Source organism: Centroberyx affinis, unplaced genomic scaffold (assembly GCF_046629955.1).
Source record: "Centroberyx affinis isolate AG114_WGS23_722 - 3 ecotype Tasmania unplaced genomic scaffold, CSIRO-AGI_Caff_v1 ptg007507l_1, whole genome shotgun sequence".
Classification (NCBI taxonomy): Eukaryota; Metazoa; Chordata; class Actinopteri; order Beryciformes; family Berycidae; genus Centroberyx; species Centroberyx affinis.
In genome coordinates, this window is record NW_027283785.1 from 1 (window position 1) to 19,903 (window position 19,903).

General features: G+C 43.0%; 1 protein-coding gene across 1 annotated transcript; it reads left to right on the forward strand.

Moving 5' to 3' along the window:
• The first annotated feature begins 1,934 nt into the window (after positions 1–1,934).
• Positions 1,935–17,636, forward strand: gabra4 (gamma-aminobutyric acid type A receptor subunit alpha4). The gene is made up of 9 exons (XM_071513766.1): positions 1,935–2,026; positions 2,240–2,358; positions 2,598–2,665; positions 3,021–3,241; positions 4,101–4,183; positions 7,714–7,857; positions 8,665–8,817; positions 13,597–13,853; positions 17,097–17,636. The coding sequence occupies exons 1-9, from the start codon at positions 1,935–1,937 to the stop codon at positions 17,634–17,636; spliced, it is 1,677 nt and encodes a 558-aa protein (XP_071369867.1).
• The last annotated feature ends 2,267 nt before the right edge of the window (positions 17,637–19,903 follow it).

The following is a 19,903-nucleotide window of genomic DNA, read 5'->3' on the forward strand; positions in this document are numbered from 1 at the left end:
TTCAGTTAAAAGAGCAAATTGTAATCAAATGACAAAAAAAAAACAAAAAACCTGCACTTGGACCGAAGCCTGCCCCCACAAAGAGCACGCGTTATTACTCATCCCCCGCAAAGATGCCTAGGTTCTAGTGCATTGTGGGTGGACCGGGGGTGGGCGGCTGTACCAGGGGATCGGGAGCCGCGTTCCTACTACTACACCGCTTTTCACTTTGCATGTAACGCAGCTACAGCAGGCTTTCCTTCAGCGTGTGCAAGTACACAATCCGCCTTCCCCCCCCACACACACACTAAGTGGCTTCTCTTTCAAGGCAAGGCTGTGCGGTGTGTGTACGCGCGGGCTGTAAGCACTTCAAAACCAATCAGGAGGGCCAGTGTGGTGGAACCCAGACATCTTGTTTATCCGGCGAGATTTACCCGCACTTCACCTTCAGCGCCTCGCAAATGCTCTCGCTTACACACACACACACACACATACACACACGCACATACACACGCACACGGACTGAAGGTCTTGTGCTTGTCCCAGGTGCAGAGAAATCTGTGAAGCAGCATGTGGCTTGTCCCAGTTCCTCTACAGTACCTGTGTGCGTGCGTGCCCGTGTGTCCCTGTGTGTGTGTGTGTGATTGCGTATTGCGACAAGACTGACCCATTTGAATCTTAATACAGGCGTTTCACCAACGCATTCCTGAAACTAGTTCAACATGTAGGCTAGGCTGCTTATAAAGCAGCCGGAGTGACGCTGCTGTGAACCGATGGCCGCCTGATTGACGCTGAGGTCAAAGGGCAAACCGCTTTCTCTGCTCTCTTCTTTCTGTACGAGTAAGTCTTCAAAGCACAAACTGGAGAGAACAAGGTACGCTGCTTATACATTACAGTATGGGTTTGATAGGCAGGGGAGGTCACGCTGTCGGACAACGCCAAATGTTGAGATGGGTGACGGGCTGATGAGGTAAAACGCACAATCTGCTGATGTAAAACCGTGTTAAGTTAGTGGCTGCCTCCTCCTCCTTTGCTATTTCGGATGGATGGTGAAATGGTGAAATGAAAAAGAGAGAGAGATCGGGCTCTGTTAAAGTCGTTTCAAAGCAGCGCACGTCCATTCTGTGTCCTGACCATGGCAGGTGTGTGTGAGAGAGAGCGAGAGGGGAAGAGAGAGAGAGGCAAACAGAGAGAGAGAGAGAGAGAGAGAGAGAGAGAGAGAGAGAGAGCAGGAAAGCAACACAGAGAAAAAGAGCGAGAGACAAACAGGGAGAGAGAGAGAGAGAGAGAGAGAGAGAGAGAGAGAGAGGCAGAGACAAACCAGAGAGAGAGAGTGTGTGTGTGAGAGAGACAGAGAGAGAGAGACAGAGAAGCAAACAGAGAGAGAGAGAGGGAGCAAGAGAGCAGGAAAGCAACACAGAGAAGGAGAGAGATAGAGACAAACCAGAGAGAGAGAGAGGGAGAGAGAGAAAGACAAACCAGAGAGAGAGAGAGAGAGGGAGACAGAGAGAGAAACAGAGACAAAGAAGCAAACAGATGGAGAGAAAGACAAACAGAGAGAAATAGAAAGACAAACAAAGACAGGATAGTAAGGAAAGGAGAGGCAGAGGAGAGGATGTGTGTCTCTCTGCTCGGCCTGGACGCCAGCAGCAGCAGCAGCAGCAGCTAGGCTCGGACAGGAGAAGTGACCGGGGCTTGGGGGAGGAGGAGGAGGAGCAGGAGGGGGGGAGAGGAGGAGGAGGAGGTGAAGGTGCGCGGTGTGTCTGGCGGAGAGACTGCGGGAGGAGGAGGAGGAGGAGGAGGGAGGAGGAGGAGGAGGGGAGGATGCTCAACTTGCTCCCTGCGCCGCTCTGCCCTCTGCCTCTGCGCCGCGGCGGCTCTCCGTTCCCCGGGACCAGGCTACCTCCGTCGGGCCGCGGTGCGATGTGAAGAGGCTTGAAGTATGGCATGCAAAGATGGTCTCTGCCACGAAGAAGGAGATGGTGACAGCGGCGCGCCCCACTCGCGTCTTCTTGACTCTCCTCTACTTTTTCTGCTTGGCGACTTGGTGAGTCCCCCCCCCCACACACACACTGTGCGGGAACGGGCGGCAGGAGCGCGGGCGCAAAAGTGTCTCCGATCGCCTCCTTTGCCTCATTAATTTGCATTAATGAGGTGTTTTTATTTGCGGTGAGGTTGTTGACTTGTCTTGTTAAGCATATCCTCATTGTGTGTTCGGGTTTTTTTTTCTTCTTCTTCTTCTTCTTCTTTTTTTGTTCAGTGTAAAGAAAATCTCCGGGCAGACAAAAAAGGATGAAAGGATCTATCCGGAGAATTTCACACGCATTTTAGACCGACTTCTGGACGGCTATGACAACAGGCTGCGACCTGGATTCGGGGGTATGTATCCAGCATTTTCCATACGACAAAAAAAAACAAAAAAACAAACAGCTATAGTAATCCTATGATACATTTTAAAAAGGCACAATCCAAATACTGTAAGTCTCCCTATGAATATACAGGAATTTTACACCCTGTGAAGCATCTAGTGTGAAGAAGACTGGCCTGAAGAGTGGAGTGTGATGATGAAGGGTTCAGTGCAACACTGTAACATTAACACTGTTCCATTATCTCAATAGGCCCTGTGACTGAGGTGAAAACAGACATTTATGTGACAAGTTTCGGGCCTGTCTCAGATGTTGAAATGGTATGTACCCAAACCATGAATGTACCATATTCCATTAAATAAAACAGCACCGTAAATAACATTCGACAGATTAAGTCCAATGGTAATTTATAAGCTCTTTGTATCAATAGTTCATGCACCTTTGTTCCAAATACCTGCTTAATGCAGAAGATGTAACAGACATAACTCAAAGTTTCATGGATCTAGCTAGAAACAATCTACTCAAGCACACATTCATCCTGATGAAAATCTGCTGACTGAAACATCTTTTGTCCACATAAATATGAACCAGCAAGGATGTCTGTAGATGAATATGAAGCAATATCTTCTTTGCGCCTCCCAACCTACTTTTATGTTTTTCCTGGTTCTGTCTCAGGAGTACACCATGGACGTGTTCTTTCGGCAGACGTGGGTGGACCGGAGGTTGATGTACGAAGGCCCAATAGAGATTCTGCGGCTGAACAACCTGATGGTGACCAAGGTGTGGACGCCGGACACCTTCTTCAGGAACGGCAAGAAGTCGGTGGCCCACAACATGACGGCCCCCAACAAGCTGTTTCGCATCATGAAGAATGGCACCATCCTCTACACCATGAGGTACCACGCTTAACCTGCCAGACAAGAATTACCGCAAACAAATGAGACCATAGTTGACATGATTGGTAGCCTTTATCTTACGAAAAGGGGTGTTGCTTCTCCAGGTGTTTTTGTTTTCTCTTTGTCTTTACTGAAGAGGATAAACATGTTGGAAGTGATTTTTCCATCGGCCAATCACTCCTTCCACCATCTGTCATTGCCAGAATCTCTGAAAGCTTTAGCTCTCTCCCTGTTTTGTGCCGTAAAGCAACTTCTCTTTGTGCTGTAAAGAGCCTGGTTTCCCCAAAATTTAGTGAATGAGTAGAATGTCTTGATATGCATGTATTTGCTTCGTGCATGGAAAATGAGAAAAATTGGTTTTCCTACATGAAGGAGCCTGACTAGAAATTGGCAGTAGTTTAGTAGTCAGGACAAGTAAAGGAAAGTAACGGTATGGAGGTCAGGGAGGTGGATGGGCATTTACATTTACATTCAACTCATGAAGAAGTTTTCTACTGTGAGTGAAGTTTTAATTTGTAGCAAAAGATTTTTCTTTAACCATGACCAAAACTTTAGCCTAACCTTAACCAAAATGTTTTACTTGCCTAAATTTAACTGTAAACTGATCTTAATAATCTTGGTGGAGGATGTAATCTTCACATAATTCGTATTCTGTGTTTCAGAGTTTGTGTTCATGTCACAAAATTTTATGAGCCTGTGTTGGATGTAAAGCAATCCAACAAATTTCCTGTGAAATCTGACCCAGTGGCTCAAAATGTAAAATGCAGTAAAGTGTGTGTGTGTGTGTGTGTGTGTGTGTGTGTGTGTGTGTGTGTGTGTGTATTTGGTCCTTTCAACTCTTTTCTGTGCTATTCAACAGGTTGACCATTAGTGCTGAATGTCCCATGAAGCTTGTGGACTTCCCCATGGATGGACACGCATGCCCCCTCAAGTTTGGAAGCTGTAAGTCCAGAATGTGTGTGTGTGTGTGTGTGTGTGTGAGAGAGAGAGAGAGAGAGAGAGAGAGAGAGAGAGAGAGAGGGACAGAGACCCCATATACTGTATGTTAAGTTTTTTATTTACCCAAGTCATAGCAGAAACTGACACAAATCCAATCACAGCCTCCTTTTAGTGTGTATTGGGTCTGATCCCAAGGCCTCTAAAGGTCAGGTTTGATAGAGAAGGTGACCAACAACCAGACATTTGCTGATTCACTCCCCAGCACTGACAGGAGAGTATATTCCACCTGTGTGTTAGCAACTAGACTGGTGGCTGGCATTATGTCAACACTGCCGAAATGTCCCTAAGCAAGGCAGTGAAGCCCAAAGACAAAACAATGCATTGTTTGTATCTAGGAGAGACATGCAGAAGATCCCATCCCAAGATCCCATTCACTTACTGTAAAATGGGCAGTAATCTTGCTTAGTCATTCATTGTAGGAAGCTTTTAAAGGTGCCACGTGTAGCATTGTAACATCAATGAATCATTGTCACATTATTTTTGAGTCATTAGTATAATTTCTGTAAACAAATGAGCCCATCGCTGAGAAGCCTGGCAGCCTCTACAGCCTCTACACTGCATTTTATATTGGTGTCTCCCTGTCGGATATCACAGGGAATCTGCTGGATTGCTTTACGGCACAAAACAGGACTCGATTTATTTAAGTAATACACAGCTGCATTGCAGTTCTGCTATTCTAACTGCAGTTAGCTGCAATTAATTAGCTGGTAGGATAGAAAACCAGCAGTAGAATTGAGACCCACTGAGATAGAAGCTACTCCAGCATCTCCACCGTGTTTTTTTTTGTTTACAGCACAGTTAATTTGACAATGATATATTGATGTTTAAAAATGCTACACATAGAACCTGGAAAGTTTAGGGAAATTTGGAAGTACAATTATAGGATCCATCTCGGTTTATCTCTGTTAAAGTTTGTCCAAGCTTAAATGAAAACTATAAAACACTATGTCAAAAGCTCCAACACATGGATGTTTTCTTTCTGCCGCTGAAACGGATTCTGCACTGAAACGGGCCGAGGAGCCGAGCGCTTTGTGAGCGGCGGGGCGCTAATACTAAACAATGACGCGTTTTCATTCAAGGCATTGAAGCCTGAACAATGAAGCTCTAACTCGGTCGTCGGTGTTTATTATAGCGAGCCTACCGGTCAGCAGAAACGACTTATCTCAAATGAAGGGAGCTTCTCAAACGCAGCCCGCTCTGTCTTATCGGAAGAGAGCGATTTTTGAAGATTGCATCTGTGGAGGGGGGGGGGGGGGGGGGGGGGGGGGGGAGAGACGAACGCTCGCGGTTTGCCTTGCACTCGCCCCAATCCTCCATCAGTTCCCCACCACTGTGACATTGCAGAGGACAAATTCACATTTCCCCAGTTATCATCATCGTTCTGTAATGGTACGACGCCCCCCTGCCCCCCCCCCCCCCTCCCTCCTCGCTCCCCCCTCCTCCCTCTCATCTCTCCCATCCTCCTCCCTCTCCCGTCCCACTTTTGCCCCCCGGCCTCCAGTCGGGAGGAAGCAAATCTGATGTGGCCCGAAGCGAGGGAAAGGTCAGAATCCCTTCCTCTGCCTCGGATAGCTCAGACCTATGCTGCTATTTTCCATAGCTGGTGTGTGCGTGTGTGTGTGTGTTGCCTTTCCTTTTCTCTCCATCACTCTCTCTCTCTCCCTCTCTCTCTCTCTCTCTCTCTCTCTCTCTCTCTCTTTCTGTTTCTCCATCTGGACTTGTGTGCACAGGCATTGTGTTCCACTCCATGACACACCAGAGTCATTTCATTTCCCAGCGCAGTTGGTACCCTGCCGATGTGGAGTCCCATAGGGAGGGGCAGGCAGAAACAACCCGCATTTTTTTTCGTGCTTTCTTCCACAAGCCGGCCCTTGTCGCCAGTATGCAGCTGACCCCTTTTAGGCAGTTGGATAATAAAGTGACTTTTTATGATTCATAAAACAAAATCCCTGCGTCAGACAGCAGATCATGATGGGGGCATTTATTTGAATGTTGAAGCTAGGTTTTAGGAGTCAACAGAATGCATCAGAGAGTGAAACATCACAGCTGTGTGGTTTATGGATCTTTGACTCCACCTACATCACATCGGTTCCAGTGGATCTGAAGTGAATCTTAGAAATATTAGACTGGAGAACGTGAGGGAACTGTATGATGAGAGAGGTGTTAAACTGATATATTGGTTTGTTGATATATCTGGCTGATGTTGGCCTTTTATTAAATATCAGATATTGGCCAGTCAGTGTCAATATGACGGAGGTTCCTTCCTGACTACGCAAGTTTCATTTCACATTTTATATATTCAACTGTTCAGTAATGTGTTTTGCAAATGAATTCTTCATTTAAAGGCTGTAATGTATCCCAGAGTTTCTCCTACCATTGAATAGATGAGGTGGGTCACTTTGCCTTAAGGAGAATTTCCTTAGTCTGGGTTTCAATGGAGAGTTAGTGTCCTATGATGGTCTGAATGCTGCGTCAGAAGCTTTTCCACCCTGATAAGAATCCAATTCTGTAGGGAAACACCTTCACTGAATACTTGCCACTTGGAGAAAGTAGTCTGAAAGCAACTCCTACATGTCCTGGATAACAATGATATCTTTGATAAGTTCCAGTCTGGTTTTCGTCAGAGGCACAGTACCGAAACTGCTCTTCTCAGGGTTTCAAATGATATCCTAATGCGTGCTGATGCTGGGGAGTTTTCTGTTCTGTTGCTGCTTGACCACTCTATTCTCCTTAGTAGGCTTCAGCAATGGGTGGGTATAACTGGGACTGCCCTTGACTAGTTTGCCTCCTATCTGTCAGATAGGGGTTTCTCTGTGGCTATTGATGATTATGTCTCCTCATCTGCCCTGTTGACTTGTGGTGTGCCCCAGGGTTCAATCCATGGTCCTATTCTATTCTATTCTAGTCTATAGTTTCAGGCTTAAAACTAAAGGTGACCAAGCTTTTTCAGTTGTAGCTCCCACTCTCTGGAACCATCTTCCTTTAGCAATAAAAAAACGCAGTCGGTGGATAGTTTTAAGAAGCTTTTAAAAACTCACTTGTTTCGTAAGCACTTTGTTTTGTAATGTGTGTTTGCCTTCTGTCCAGTTTTATTTTGTTATTTTCTGCTTTTCTGTTTCTAACTTTCTTTTTATTTTCTGTTTTTTAATGTTTTCATTGTACAGCACCTTGTAACTCTGGTTTTGAAAGGCGCTTTATAAATAAAGTTTACTTACTTACTTACTATATAAAACTAAATCTAAAGATACTAAATATCAGCAAAAAATATCAGCTATCAGCAACTTCAATAACAATAGAGATGACCTGACTTCAAATCAAAGTGAAAAAATGATTTGGAAAATGGTTTCAGAAAAGTGATAATATTACTTGGTTTACTGCCTCTTTTATAAAATCCCTCTTGTGAGTGAACAGTATTTATATCTCTTTTCTTGTTTCAATGACTCAAACAGCTCTGTTATGCTGTCTGCCCACAGATGCCTATCCTAAAACAGAGATGATCTACACGTGGACCAAAGGCCCTCAGCATTCGGTGGAGGTTCCCCCCGAGTCCTCCAGTCTGGTTCAGTATGATCTCATTGGCCAGACGGTCTCCAGTGAAACCATTAAATCCATCACAGGTAGGACTATGGCCCACTTGTCCTTGCGCCATTTTGCATCCTTAATTGAATTACACTGCTGGTGAAATGGCTGCAGAGCTGAGCTGTGAAGTGAAAGCATGAGATTGACTGTGTATAGTGTAAGGAATGTATCAAAGTGTTTATCCTTTTGTTTAAGTGTAATATGCCTATAATATGAATGAAGCCATCCATATATTTCTAAGCCATGATTTTAAGAAATGAGTCAAACCTGCTCTAGTTCTTGAAAGAAAATAAAGATTTTTCTCTGTACTACATTTAAGATCTAGTGAAAGTGCTGAGTCTATCTTTGTCTTAAAGCTCCTATATTTGTCATGTTTTATACATTTGATTTTAAAATGTACAACAGTATAACAGCTCAAGACAAGAACAATGTATTTTTCCATATGAATGACTATACATATACTGCACAAATGTAGCTTAGTTGGAAGGATATTGAGTGGATTTGTTGCATAAGTTGAGGCCAGTGGACCCTGACTGACAGACAGTACCGGCCCCTTGAGATCAAACATTGTAAACATTAGTTGAGGCGTTCAAGAGGGCCTGTCAATTCAAATACTACAAAATCTGGCTGCTCAGAAGGATTTAAGCAACAGCAAGTTGTTGTGGAAGGAGTGGCACTCAAGACCAGGATCGGTTGTGAAGTGTCAGTTGGGACTAAAGGGTTTTTCTAAAATATAACATGAGTAAAACTAGACAAAATCACATGTGACAACGTCTGTGTTAAGCTGTCATTCTGTCAATCGTATCTTTGTGAATCAAACTAATTCATTTGTGTTGATCCTGCAGGTGAATATGTGGTGATGACGGTGTACTTCCACTTGAAACGTAAAATGGGCTACTTCATGATTCAGACGTATATCCCCTGCATAATGACAGTAATCCTCTCCCAAGTGTCCTTCTGGATAAATAAAGAATCAGTCCCGGCACGAACAGTCTTCGGTATGTATAACTCACAAATCCTTCATTCTGGAGAGCGTTCCTCCTCTCCGCTCACTGCTGCACGCTGACAGAGCAGTCAGTGTCGGAGTGTCGATGCTATGTTGTGATTATGGGGAATATAAAGAGCTGCTGTTTTATTTTTTATCTTAAGATTATTACGTGAAATGCGAACTCAGCCCGAGTGCTTTCGTAACGTTTTAGAACGGGTTTGGCTCTACAAAAAATCTTTTTGGCTCAACTAATGAGTAATATCTGTTAGATAAAGTAATAATCTTTCAAGATATAATAAAAATGTCCTCTAAATGGGTTGAAAATGTAATAAAACCAGTTAATGTAATACATTACATCACAATATTATCACATTAACCTTTGATTATTACTTCAAAAGAGGTGTAATATTTTTAACTGATGATGTAACAATGATATTGACTAGTAATATAATAACTTGAGTTATTACATTCTTATTGTTCTTTATAGATATTACATTATTAGTCAACATTGTTATTACATCATCAGTTAAAAATATGTCACATCCTTTGTGAAGTAATCACATATAATTGATAACAATAATCACATTTTCAACCTATTTTCAGGGACATTTTATTACATTTTGACAAGTTATTACATTATCCAGCAATTTTTACATGATCAGATGCAACAGGCTGTTGTTCAGAGTGAAGATATTGTTTACTATTGTTTATTATTTGTGTGATTTTAAGGTTGCTAATAACACAGTATTAGCAAACAAATGGTGACGTAAGACCTAAAACGCTTATATCTAGTTATGACATTATAAATAATAAATTATGAATTTTAGTTTTTGGCCTGTGACCCACTTGTGTAACGTCTCCTCCCCTTGGCTCCCCTGGTAAAACGTTTGGGTACCATTGTCTTAAAATAAACTGATTAGCTTCTGCTGATAGAGAGGCAGGCAGCCGTGCGCTGAAGCTGTTAAAGACACAGAGCTGCTCAAACTAGACCAGTCATGCTGCACTTTGTTGTTTTATTTCATAGCAATATGTCACTCTGTTAGTTTGCTTTTTAGAACACATTCCCCCATTTGTGCTAATGATAAGTCAACCACCGATATTGTCAGTAGTGATGTCACTCACTTGAAAGTACTTCTGATAAATGAAAAAATATGTCACCCAGATAATTCGTTTTATGTGTGTGTGTGTTCTGCAGCATCATTTTCAAGAGGTAATGTTACCTTATCATTATGAGTAATGACAGTTGGAAAAAAACACATGAATGCCAGCGGTGATTAGTGATTCCCAGCACAGCTAATGTCACAGGTTGACTGTTCACAATGCTGTAATGAGGAGCGAGGTGTTAAAAAATGAAAATGTTCTACCAGTGAAACATTGCCTTAAGTATCATCTATTTCACATTGTGGGTTCTGAATTGGGGGTTTAATTTATTTTCAGCTCAGTAAACAGTTTTTTTAAATAATACACACGAGTGCAATACATCTTAAAGTTGAACGAAGTCACAGATTTATTTCCAGTGTGGTCCTCGATTGTAAACACAGAGGCAAGTTGATGTGAAGTCCTACTCAACCCACTCTTTAACAGTGTTGCTGCTGATGACACAGTATGAGTGTGTGAGTGGAGTGTCACCTGTGTCAATTCAATATGCGTCGGTTTCGTTTCATTGAGGAGTGTAAGGGTTTGTGTGTTGGGACTGTAAAAGAATATATCCTATTAGACATTTTGCTCTATGCCTTGGAATTTAGCATTAGCAATGCTGTGCTTCGGCAGTGGCCAATGTATCCCCCCCCCCACACACACACACCCTCCCAAACTGTGCAACATATGACAAGGGCGTCACAGCGGCAGCGTTAACTATTGCTATATCAGGCGAGCCTCCGAGGCAGTGGATTTCTGCACTGTTGTTCCCTGCGTGTGAATGAATGTGTGTGTGCGTGTGTGTGTGGTTGTGATATGATGGGAGTTGGGGTGTGAAGAGGAGATGGGGGAGGTAGGGGAAGGCATGGTACGCTCTGGATTCTGATTCTTCTTCTTCTTCTTCCAACCACGCGCTGCTTTTTTGTGACTCAACAATTGGCACAGTCCTGTTACAGTATGGGCGTGGAAGAGGCACTTGGTCAGGAAGACCAACAGAAAATTTGAGGGAGGATTATGATCGGAGCATCTTGAGGGTTCCCCCTAGTGGGAGGAGTACCAAAATATCCTACTCAAATAGAAGTAGGCTACTGTAACTGTGCTGAAATTTGACAAGTACAGGTAAAATTACTGGTGTAAAATGCAATGTTCATGGAGAGCCTACAAAATTTGGATCTAATATAAAAAAAATCAGTCAAAACATACTTAAAAGTAACATTACTGACTTAAAATACCAGTACACAAAAAAGTGGCTCAATTACAGAAACAAGACTACTAATAGGCTACTTGGTTCCTTACATGCTTACAGTATTTCTCAGATTGTATTGATACTGTACTGCACATTGACAGCAATTTCACACCAGCCCCGCTTTTTCAGCCAATGCTTTTATCTAGATTTCTGGCAGTAAGATACAAAAGAAAGCACTTGCATCATATAGACAGGTTATATTAATCAACTATTGAAAAATGACAGTAGCCTCCATCACAGGTATCACTGAAAACCAGCAACAGAACTGCAGTGAAGAGTGTGTCTGCTTCATTCTGTACACATCATTATGAGGATTCCAATCTATTTGAATTAGACAAATCGTATCATACTGTACATCCATGGACTGATCTGAACAATTAACCTGATGAAACAGCTTTGTATTCGAGGTTAATATTCTCAGTCTGAGGCCTCAAGCCCCAGTTCACCTGTCAATGTCATCCCGCTGCGTTTGATTGACAGGTAATTATATGGCGGTCACGTCCGGGCGCGGGGGGATGAATTTATGTTGGGCAAGGACTCTGCGGCACAGATTGTTCTAGATCACCGACGTAAAGGGGATTTTCTCCAAATCACATTATTGCTATCGGTTAATAATTCCAAGGACGAGCAATGAGCTGCAGGCTTATATGTAACCTTCTGTTATTGTGGCAGCCACGCATGACCTCACGTGCAGACCAGATTGGTGGTGACTGTTTTTTTTTATAAGATTATTTTTATGGTATTTCTTGTGATACAGCGAGGAGTGAAAGGGAGCAGCATATGGGCAGTAGGTCTAGAGACAGACTCAAACTCTGCTAATGCCTTGTAGCATTGTGTGGTTGGTAAACTATTGTCGAAACAGTTGGGGACTGTTTCATCTGGCCTGGAGTCCCTAATGTTACTGAAGTGGTGCATTAGCCCCAATGGGATTTGGATAACAACATACTATCTTTTGGTGGATTGGAGTTTTAGTTGTACAAATATTTTTCAGGGGCAGAGCTGCCCTGGAGGCAGAAATAATCTCATTGTTGAGTTAAACCTCAATGGTCAGAACAAAGGAACCAGTTTTTCTGCTAAGTAATTTTAGGCTCAAGTCCAGTGAAAAAGGCAAGAGGTAAAAGAGGAGGAAGCAAATATTATGAAGTCTAGCGCTCTTGCTGCTAACTGAAAAAAAAAAAAAAAAGCCATATCTAGGTTAGCAAGTTAGCCAAGCTGAGCTTCCAAGTTCAAACTAAACAAGCTATATAGGTAAGCTAGCTAGCTAGCCTGCTGACCTTCCAACATCATGAATGCCATGGTCATGAATGAATGAATGAATAAAGCAGCCATTGCCATTTCTATTTTCTATGACCAGAATTCATTCTTTGCCATTCAAGTTTGCCTGTTAGCTAACTTGCACTCTGAAAAACTGTCTTTGGCTCTGCCCGTTGAGATTATTTCTGTTTCCAGAGCAGCTCTGCTTCTGACAAATGTTTGTACACCTAAAATTCCAATCTGCATCAAAAGATGTTGTTATCCAAATTCCATTGGAGCTGACTGTATATCTAATGCACCACTGCAGTAACATTAGGGACTTCAGTTCAGATGAAACAGTCACCAACTGGGGAGACAATAGTTTACCGACCACACACCGCTCCAAGGCACAGCGGTCCGAGGCGCAAATCCAGTCTTTTCATGGGTTTGATGTTTTGGCTCATTACCTTGGAAATACTCTTATCACTTTGGTAAATGATGCAGTGAACACAAGTTTGAAGTGCAAACTCTCAGATTTAATGAGGGTTTTTTCAGCCAGAGTGGACACACAGGTGAAGCACTATAGTCCTTTTTGTCCCTTTTTCTCCCATTTCAGAGTGCCAAATTGTATTTGGATCATTATCCAAATGCATTAACATAATGAAATATGCTGATAGAGAGCAGCATCCATGGGTTATTGAACATCACGCCAATGATCATCATCATCATTTATTTGGCAATGATATGTAGAAAATCCTTTATGGGGGTACCTTTAATTTCCAATTATTTCACAGTATCTGCGTCCTGCAAATGACTAGAGGTGGTGTTGGATACAACACATGCTGATTTGTGGGGAAAACTGTAGTTCCCATAGATATTTATAGACAGATAATTATACTGTTGATGAATCAAGGTCAGGTCAATTCACTTTCAGCTGACTCCATTCCAAATAGAAATTGAAACGTCAATTCAAATATCAATGATCGAGTCTCCATTGTAAATCATTTTGTCACAAATTCGATATAAGAACCTTTTTATTGCCAAAGTTCCCTAAAGTTCTCGAATTTTGCTGAACATCTATTTCCTGAATTGATTGAACTTGATTTGTGTCAGCTTGTGTCAACTGAACTATAGATTTCTATGGATCATATTGCTATTTCTTTTCTTCTGAAGGCATCACCACTGTCCTGACCATGACCACGCTCAGTATCAGCGCTCGCCACTCCCTCCCCAAGGTCTCGTACGCCACAGCGATGGACTGGTTCATCGCCGTCTGCTTCGCCTTCGTCTTCTCCGCCCTCATCGAGTTCGCCGCCGTTAACTACTTCACCAACGCGCAGATTGAGCGCGCCAAGAAGAAGCCGGCCAAGTGTCCCCCTGTGCCCCAAACCACGCCTGTCAAGGTCAAGGACGCGGAGGAAGTGCTGCAGGTGATTTCTTTTTAATTGAAGTGGCCGTGGTGAATAATCTGACAGTCCTTTACTTTGAGGAGCACTTACACAGCACTTATCGTGTGCTTTTTTTTATTTGGTCTTTAGCCTAGACTTCTGAATGGCCAGGAGTGCCCTGCCTGAGGATCTTCAGCTGTGTTCTAGTTCATAAGGGCTCAAATCATCTGAAATGTAGCTAAAATAGGAGTAATCTGATCCCAGGATGTGAGTTTAGGCCTTGACAGCAGAATTCTGCACAATCTGGGACCACGCTGCCAGTTGAGACAGGAGTACAAGACGTTACAGTATGTTGGAAACCTTTCTTTGACCTGTCATAACTGTTTCCAGTATCTAGAGCCTTGAATCTTTTATATTCATACAAGACTGTAAGCACAGTTTAGTGAACAATTCAAAAACAGGCCACCTTAACGCACCATAAAGAAAACTAAACACAGCGGTTGCTCAGGTTCACCCGCCTTCTAGTTCACAGTCTTTGGACTTTTTAGTCTGTGTGCTCGCTGTGCTTGGTCCCAGTCTCACTGCAACAGAGAGAGAGCACACTGTTAATCTGATCTTTGCTGCCAGATGATGACACCACTTGTTGTGGTCTATAGAAGGTGACATCACCTGGCACCAAAGATCAGCCAATAGCAGATGGCCATTTCAGCAGCATGCTTTTAACCATTAGATGTCAGGTTTAACACAGATTTGGGTTTGGGTTTAGTTACTCTTTAAAAGCTCAACAGCAGAGCCCCTGTTTATAAAATAGTGGAACCAGTGGGACCCGCTTGCATCTACAGTCATAAGCCGGAATTCTGTTGACTCTTCTGACACTGGCATGGTGACATTGTGAAAGACTGCATACATTTTTGTGCGCCCAAGATTTAGCTGGACATGCTATAATGATCTTACACCTACAAAACAGACTTTTGTGCTAAAACTAAAAATGTCAAACAGAAAATATGGTTCAACTGGTTCTACTATATAACAGGTAAGCTTATTTGGGCTTAATAAATTGCCAGCGACCCACACAGCCATTAATTTCCTCATGAGTCCTGGCCTGCAAAATAGCGATAGCCTTACTGCAGCATATATCAAAACACTATGTATTGGGTATGTTCAAATTATCACAATTCTTCTGAAATCTATTTCTTTCAATATACAGAAAATTTCTCTGACAACCGCAGCTAGACATGTGATAACAGTGGAGGTTCAACTGCTGCCAATATTTAAAAAAAATGGCCAAGTGCCCAGGGTGCTATGCTCAACCTAGGGTGGTGAACCAAGTTAAAAGAAATGCCACTTGGTGCCACCAGAATGAAATACTTATGTCTAGCTCGAGAGTTAGCAGCTAAATGGTTGAATGTGGTTCAGAAAGGAGAGTGAGTAGAACACAGAGAAGTGGGACAAGAGAATACAAGAGACAGATTTTTATGGCTACCACAAGGCGTGTTTCTCAGTGAAAAATGGCAATTGCCAGGGGGACTTTTATTTTGAAATTTCACTGAATAAATTGCCACTCTCCTATTGCTGTGTTACAAGTTGAAACAAGTATTACGTGAACACATGAAAGCTTACACAATCAGTATTCCTGAATGTGCCATGTAGCTATTGTAAAGCTCTTGTGCAGATATTATGAATGTGTTATAAGCCAGTATTCATGTAAACATGTAAGCATGTTACTCTTATTTTGCAGTGTTCAAACTGCTAAGCAAATAGAAATATATTTTTAGAAGCTGTATAATAGAAAGGGATGGGTGTGGTAGGCAGATCATGGCAATAATGGTGATCATATTTTAATTCTTTGTGCACTGTAACTGCTGGACAGCACATTTCTCCAACTGTTAATTGATGGCTGAAGTTGATGAAACCCAGCAATGCATATGTCAGTTTTACCCTGACTACTTTAAGTTGGCCTCCAGTCCAAATCCCAGTGTGGAGTAATCGTGCCTGAATGCAGTTTAGTGACAACCGGCACTTCAGTGGATTAGTAGGTTGCCAAGGCAACGCAGCCCGGGCACATCTGTATAGGTTTCAGAAAGGCTCTGGTGCTGGGGGGGAAAATTAATACTCTTTTCCTCGAGAGCGGGGCTGTGCTGGAGCGACCGAAGAGCTCGGCAGGCGGGTCAGGGTGTGTCGGGTGTTCCGGTTTCTTGGCCTTTTACCTCTGCCACGATGCTGCGAAAGGCAAACCCCGCTATCCACGCACCTCCTCTGTTGCACATGGGACACAATAACATTGAAGCCTTTCAGTTGGGGGGGGGTTGGATTATTGCTGCAAATGCCGTGGTACCAGCATCACACTCTCCCTGCTTGAAAACATCAGCTTTCAAAGGATAAGCTCCTTTGACGCTATACTGCATTACCGCCCGATGCAGCGCTACCTACTTTCTGTCTTAAGCTCGTGTGAAATGAGTGAAATCCTTGGTAAGTGACATCTGTATTGCACACAGTATGCTACGCTTCCAGATGCAGGCCATCTGTGTCAAGAGGACTGTAATCAGATCAATATGACAAGGTTTATATCGCCCCGCCCGCTTTTTTAGAAATGAAAAGCGCCATTTGCTCCTCTTAGTCTCCTGTTAGTCTCTCAAACTTGAAGCAGACAGGAGCAATGAGAACATTAGTCACATGAGCTGGGTTTTGAGAAGCACAAGCAGTTAATTACTGACAAATCTTGTTAATTCTTGCGTCGTGTCACAAGGCGTATTTGATGAAGGTTAACACATTTAGATGAGAATAAAGCCCAAAACTGACAAAAGAGCCACATTTTAACAAAACATCAGTAAAAGTTATGTGTGTTAAAGTGTGTGGGCTTTACTTTTTTAACATAACAGTGACTTACTCAGATGTAGCAGTGAAAAAATAGGTATATACCTATATTAGGGTTTTACCAATATGGGTTTTTGAAGGCTGATACTTATATTTTTGGATTAAAGCTGCCAAGAGCAGATATTTTCTGCCGATATTCAATATCTTTAAATTTGACCATTTTCATGCCAAAAAGTCCAAGTATTCAATGTTTCCCCCAGATTTTTATTCTCAACAGGGTGGAAAAGTCTCTGAAACAGCATTCAGATCCTCATGACACTAAAACTCTCCATTGAAACACATACTAATGGAATTCCTTTAGGTAGGTTGGCAGCTCCTTAAGGCAGGGTGAGGCAGGCTTAATTGAAGATAGGAACCTCCATAATATCTAATACATACATATATCATTATTGTTTTTTTCCCCTGTTACAGCAAAATGCGGATACCAACGGCAACCTGAGGAAGCGGATGCACTACATACCCCACCACCAAGAGTCCCACGGCAGCCAGAGAGTCCTGTCCAGCATCTACAGCTCGGGAGGGGGAACGCGACAGCCTCGACCTTCGGCCAGCGGCGTGAACGGCAGCTCCTCGACCTTGTCCCGCTCCAGCCCCAAATCTGACAGCCAGCTCAGCGTCGCCTCCTCCTCCATCCAGCTGGTGAGGCAGGCGCCGCAGGCCGCGGCCTCCACGCCGGACGTGTCGGGGGGCACGCCGTCCAGGCAGCAGAACGCGAGCACCTCCTCTCTGCAGCACCTCCTGGGGCCCAAGCTGGAGCGCATCCAGATGATGGGGAACAAAATTGAGCTGAAGCAGTCGCCGTGCTCCCAGCCCACCACCGCCGGGATGGGCGGAACCAGTAAAATTGACAAGTACGCGCGAATCCTCTTCCCGGTGTCCTTTGGGGCGTTTAATATGGTCTACTGGGTGGTTTACCTATCAAAGGACACTATGGTGGCCAAAGGTGGCTAAGGTCTTTGCACCGGCGACAAGGATGAAGAATCATTTCCTTTAAGAGATGGGAAGCAAACAAGGATTATGGGATTTTTATCAGCTTTGCAGACAAAAAGAGGAAACTATTGTTCTTGGCCAGACAGGTAAACAAAATGTGCTGGACAAGCACTTCCGAATCCTGGAGAGAACACACTCAGAAATACCTTTATTTTTTTTTTTCTTAAGGTCCTCGAACAGCAAGCATGGGAACAACTCAACCAAATTAGAAATCTCTGAGTCAACATAAGAAAGAACACCTGCACTCTGGAATATGCGACTGTCCTCTTTATATCATGCTACTTTTGACGGTAAAGGTCTTCGTCGGCTTCAACTGCCTCATGATCCCTTTTGGCCTGCAGTCAGGATGAAGCATGAGATTTTTTTCATTTTCCTATTTTTGTACCCTGCACCTGGCAAGAAGTTTGGATGTGCATACTATCCCTCCTCCTAAAATCATCTGAAGCAATGTTATGTCAATATCTCAATTTGTTAGGATGAATCGATTTGTATTTAATGATTATAGATCCGTTTTAATACGAAGGCTTGTTGCTTTGGTGCCTGCAAACTTTTAAAATAATTGAGAATAAAAAAGGTCTCTGCTATCAGGGGTTTCCAGTCCTGATTCTGCAGAGACTTTCAGCCATGGAAAAATTATAATTCCTTAATACTGGCCAGAAGAAGTTCTTCAGTTGAAATGAAATAGATTTATTAGGTTATGGTTAGAATGTCCACACACCCAGACCAGACTTAGGGAAGCCTACTCTTTGGCCAGGACCTGTGACTGTAAAGAATATCAGCCCTGCTACCGAAATATGAATGGTAGCCCTGAAAAGCCTCTCTTGTACAGTACATAATTGCAAAGCATCTTTTTTATACAAGATGTATTAACTCAATATAATGTATCTGGAGATACTAAATCTGAAATTTGGGGATTCAGTCTAGTATTAACAAAGTAGTAAAGACTAAGTTATTAATTCATGTTACAGTAGGACTTAAGCTTTCCTGCCATAATGGGATGCCAAATAGTAGACAGAGACTGTGCAAGTGATTAAAATACAGACAGAGCATGAATAGAGGGAAAGGAAGCCATTGACATTTGGTCAGTAGATAATTGCAGCAATAAAATAGCGAGTTGGTTGTTTGTTTAGGAATATTTTTGGCATGTACAATAAAAGAATGTGACTGAACTGTTCCACGATTGCTCCGAGAGACACAGTGCTGAAATCCACCTTCGCATATCGAGCAGATATGACCGAGTATAAACCTGCTTTAGATCTTTCTATATCCCTTCAGCGTAAACACGTAATACATTATTTCACTGCGTTTCATGGTGTTCGACCTGGGAACCCACCTATCAAGTGTCTGTGAAGCACGAGGCAAAACATACATTTTTTATTAAAGCTGCACTATGGCCCGATCACACAGGACGCATTTGTGCTAGTCTAAGGTTAATGTGATTCAGCTAAATTCAGCTAAGTTTTACAAACTTCATAGAATTCATAATAAAGAATTACCAGAAATTTTGAGTGCAGCGCTAATTTGTGATGTAGGGCGCCTTCCACTCTGAGCTGAACTTTTTTCAACTTGGGATGTTTAAGTCACTCTTCCAAGTACACGAGGCACTTGCAGCAGAAAAACTTGATGCACCCAGCAGCATAAAAACAGTGCGCAAAAAGCCTCACACATTGAAAACAACTAGAAAAAGACGCCCTCTGCTGCTAAAAATGCATCCTGTGTGATCAAGGCCTAAGGCAAACTTCACACTCTGGCGGGCTCTAGTGGCAGCAACATAAAACGGTTTCAATTTCTGAAAGTTTGAAGGACTTCATTACCCAGATATCATGTACCACGATTCAGTAAACTGCACTTTTCTGACATAAATGTCTTCTTCTTAGTGGCTGGTAGGGGTGGAGCTGACAGAGAAAAAAAATGGCTGCAGGTTCAGCCATTGTTGGTGAGTCCAGCTTTCTCTGGACAGAGAGCTCGCTCACTGCAGCTTAGGAGACACATTTTGGACTCGAGTTGCAATTCCACACTTCCTGTGCAGCAAAAAGATTTACGGCCAGCAACCGTACCCAGCGGCAGAATTTAATTTGGGCAAATAGGGCAAATCCATGACATCGCAGTTACTGGGGATGGGACGCTCTTCTCTGTTGCAGCCACACTTTGCGATTTAGGTTGATACAAGCCAGGTGTCTTTTTACATCAAACTCTCGCCTAGTGCAGCTTTAACCAACAACTGTCTC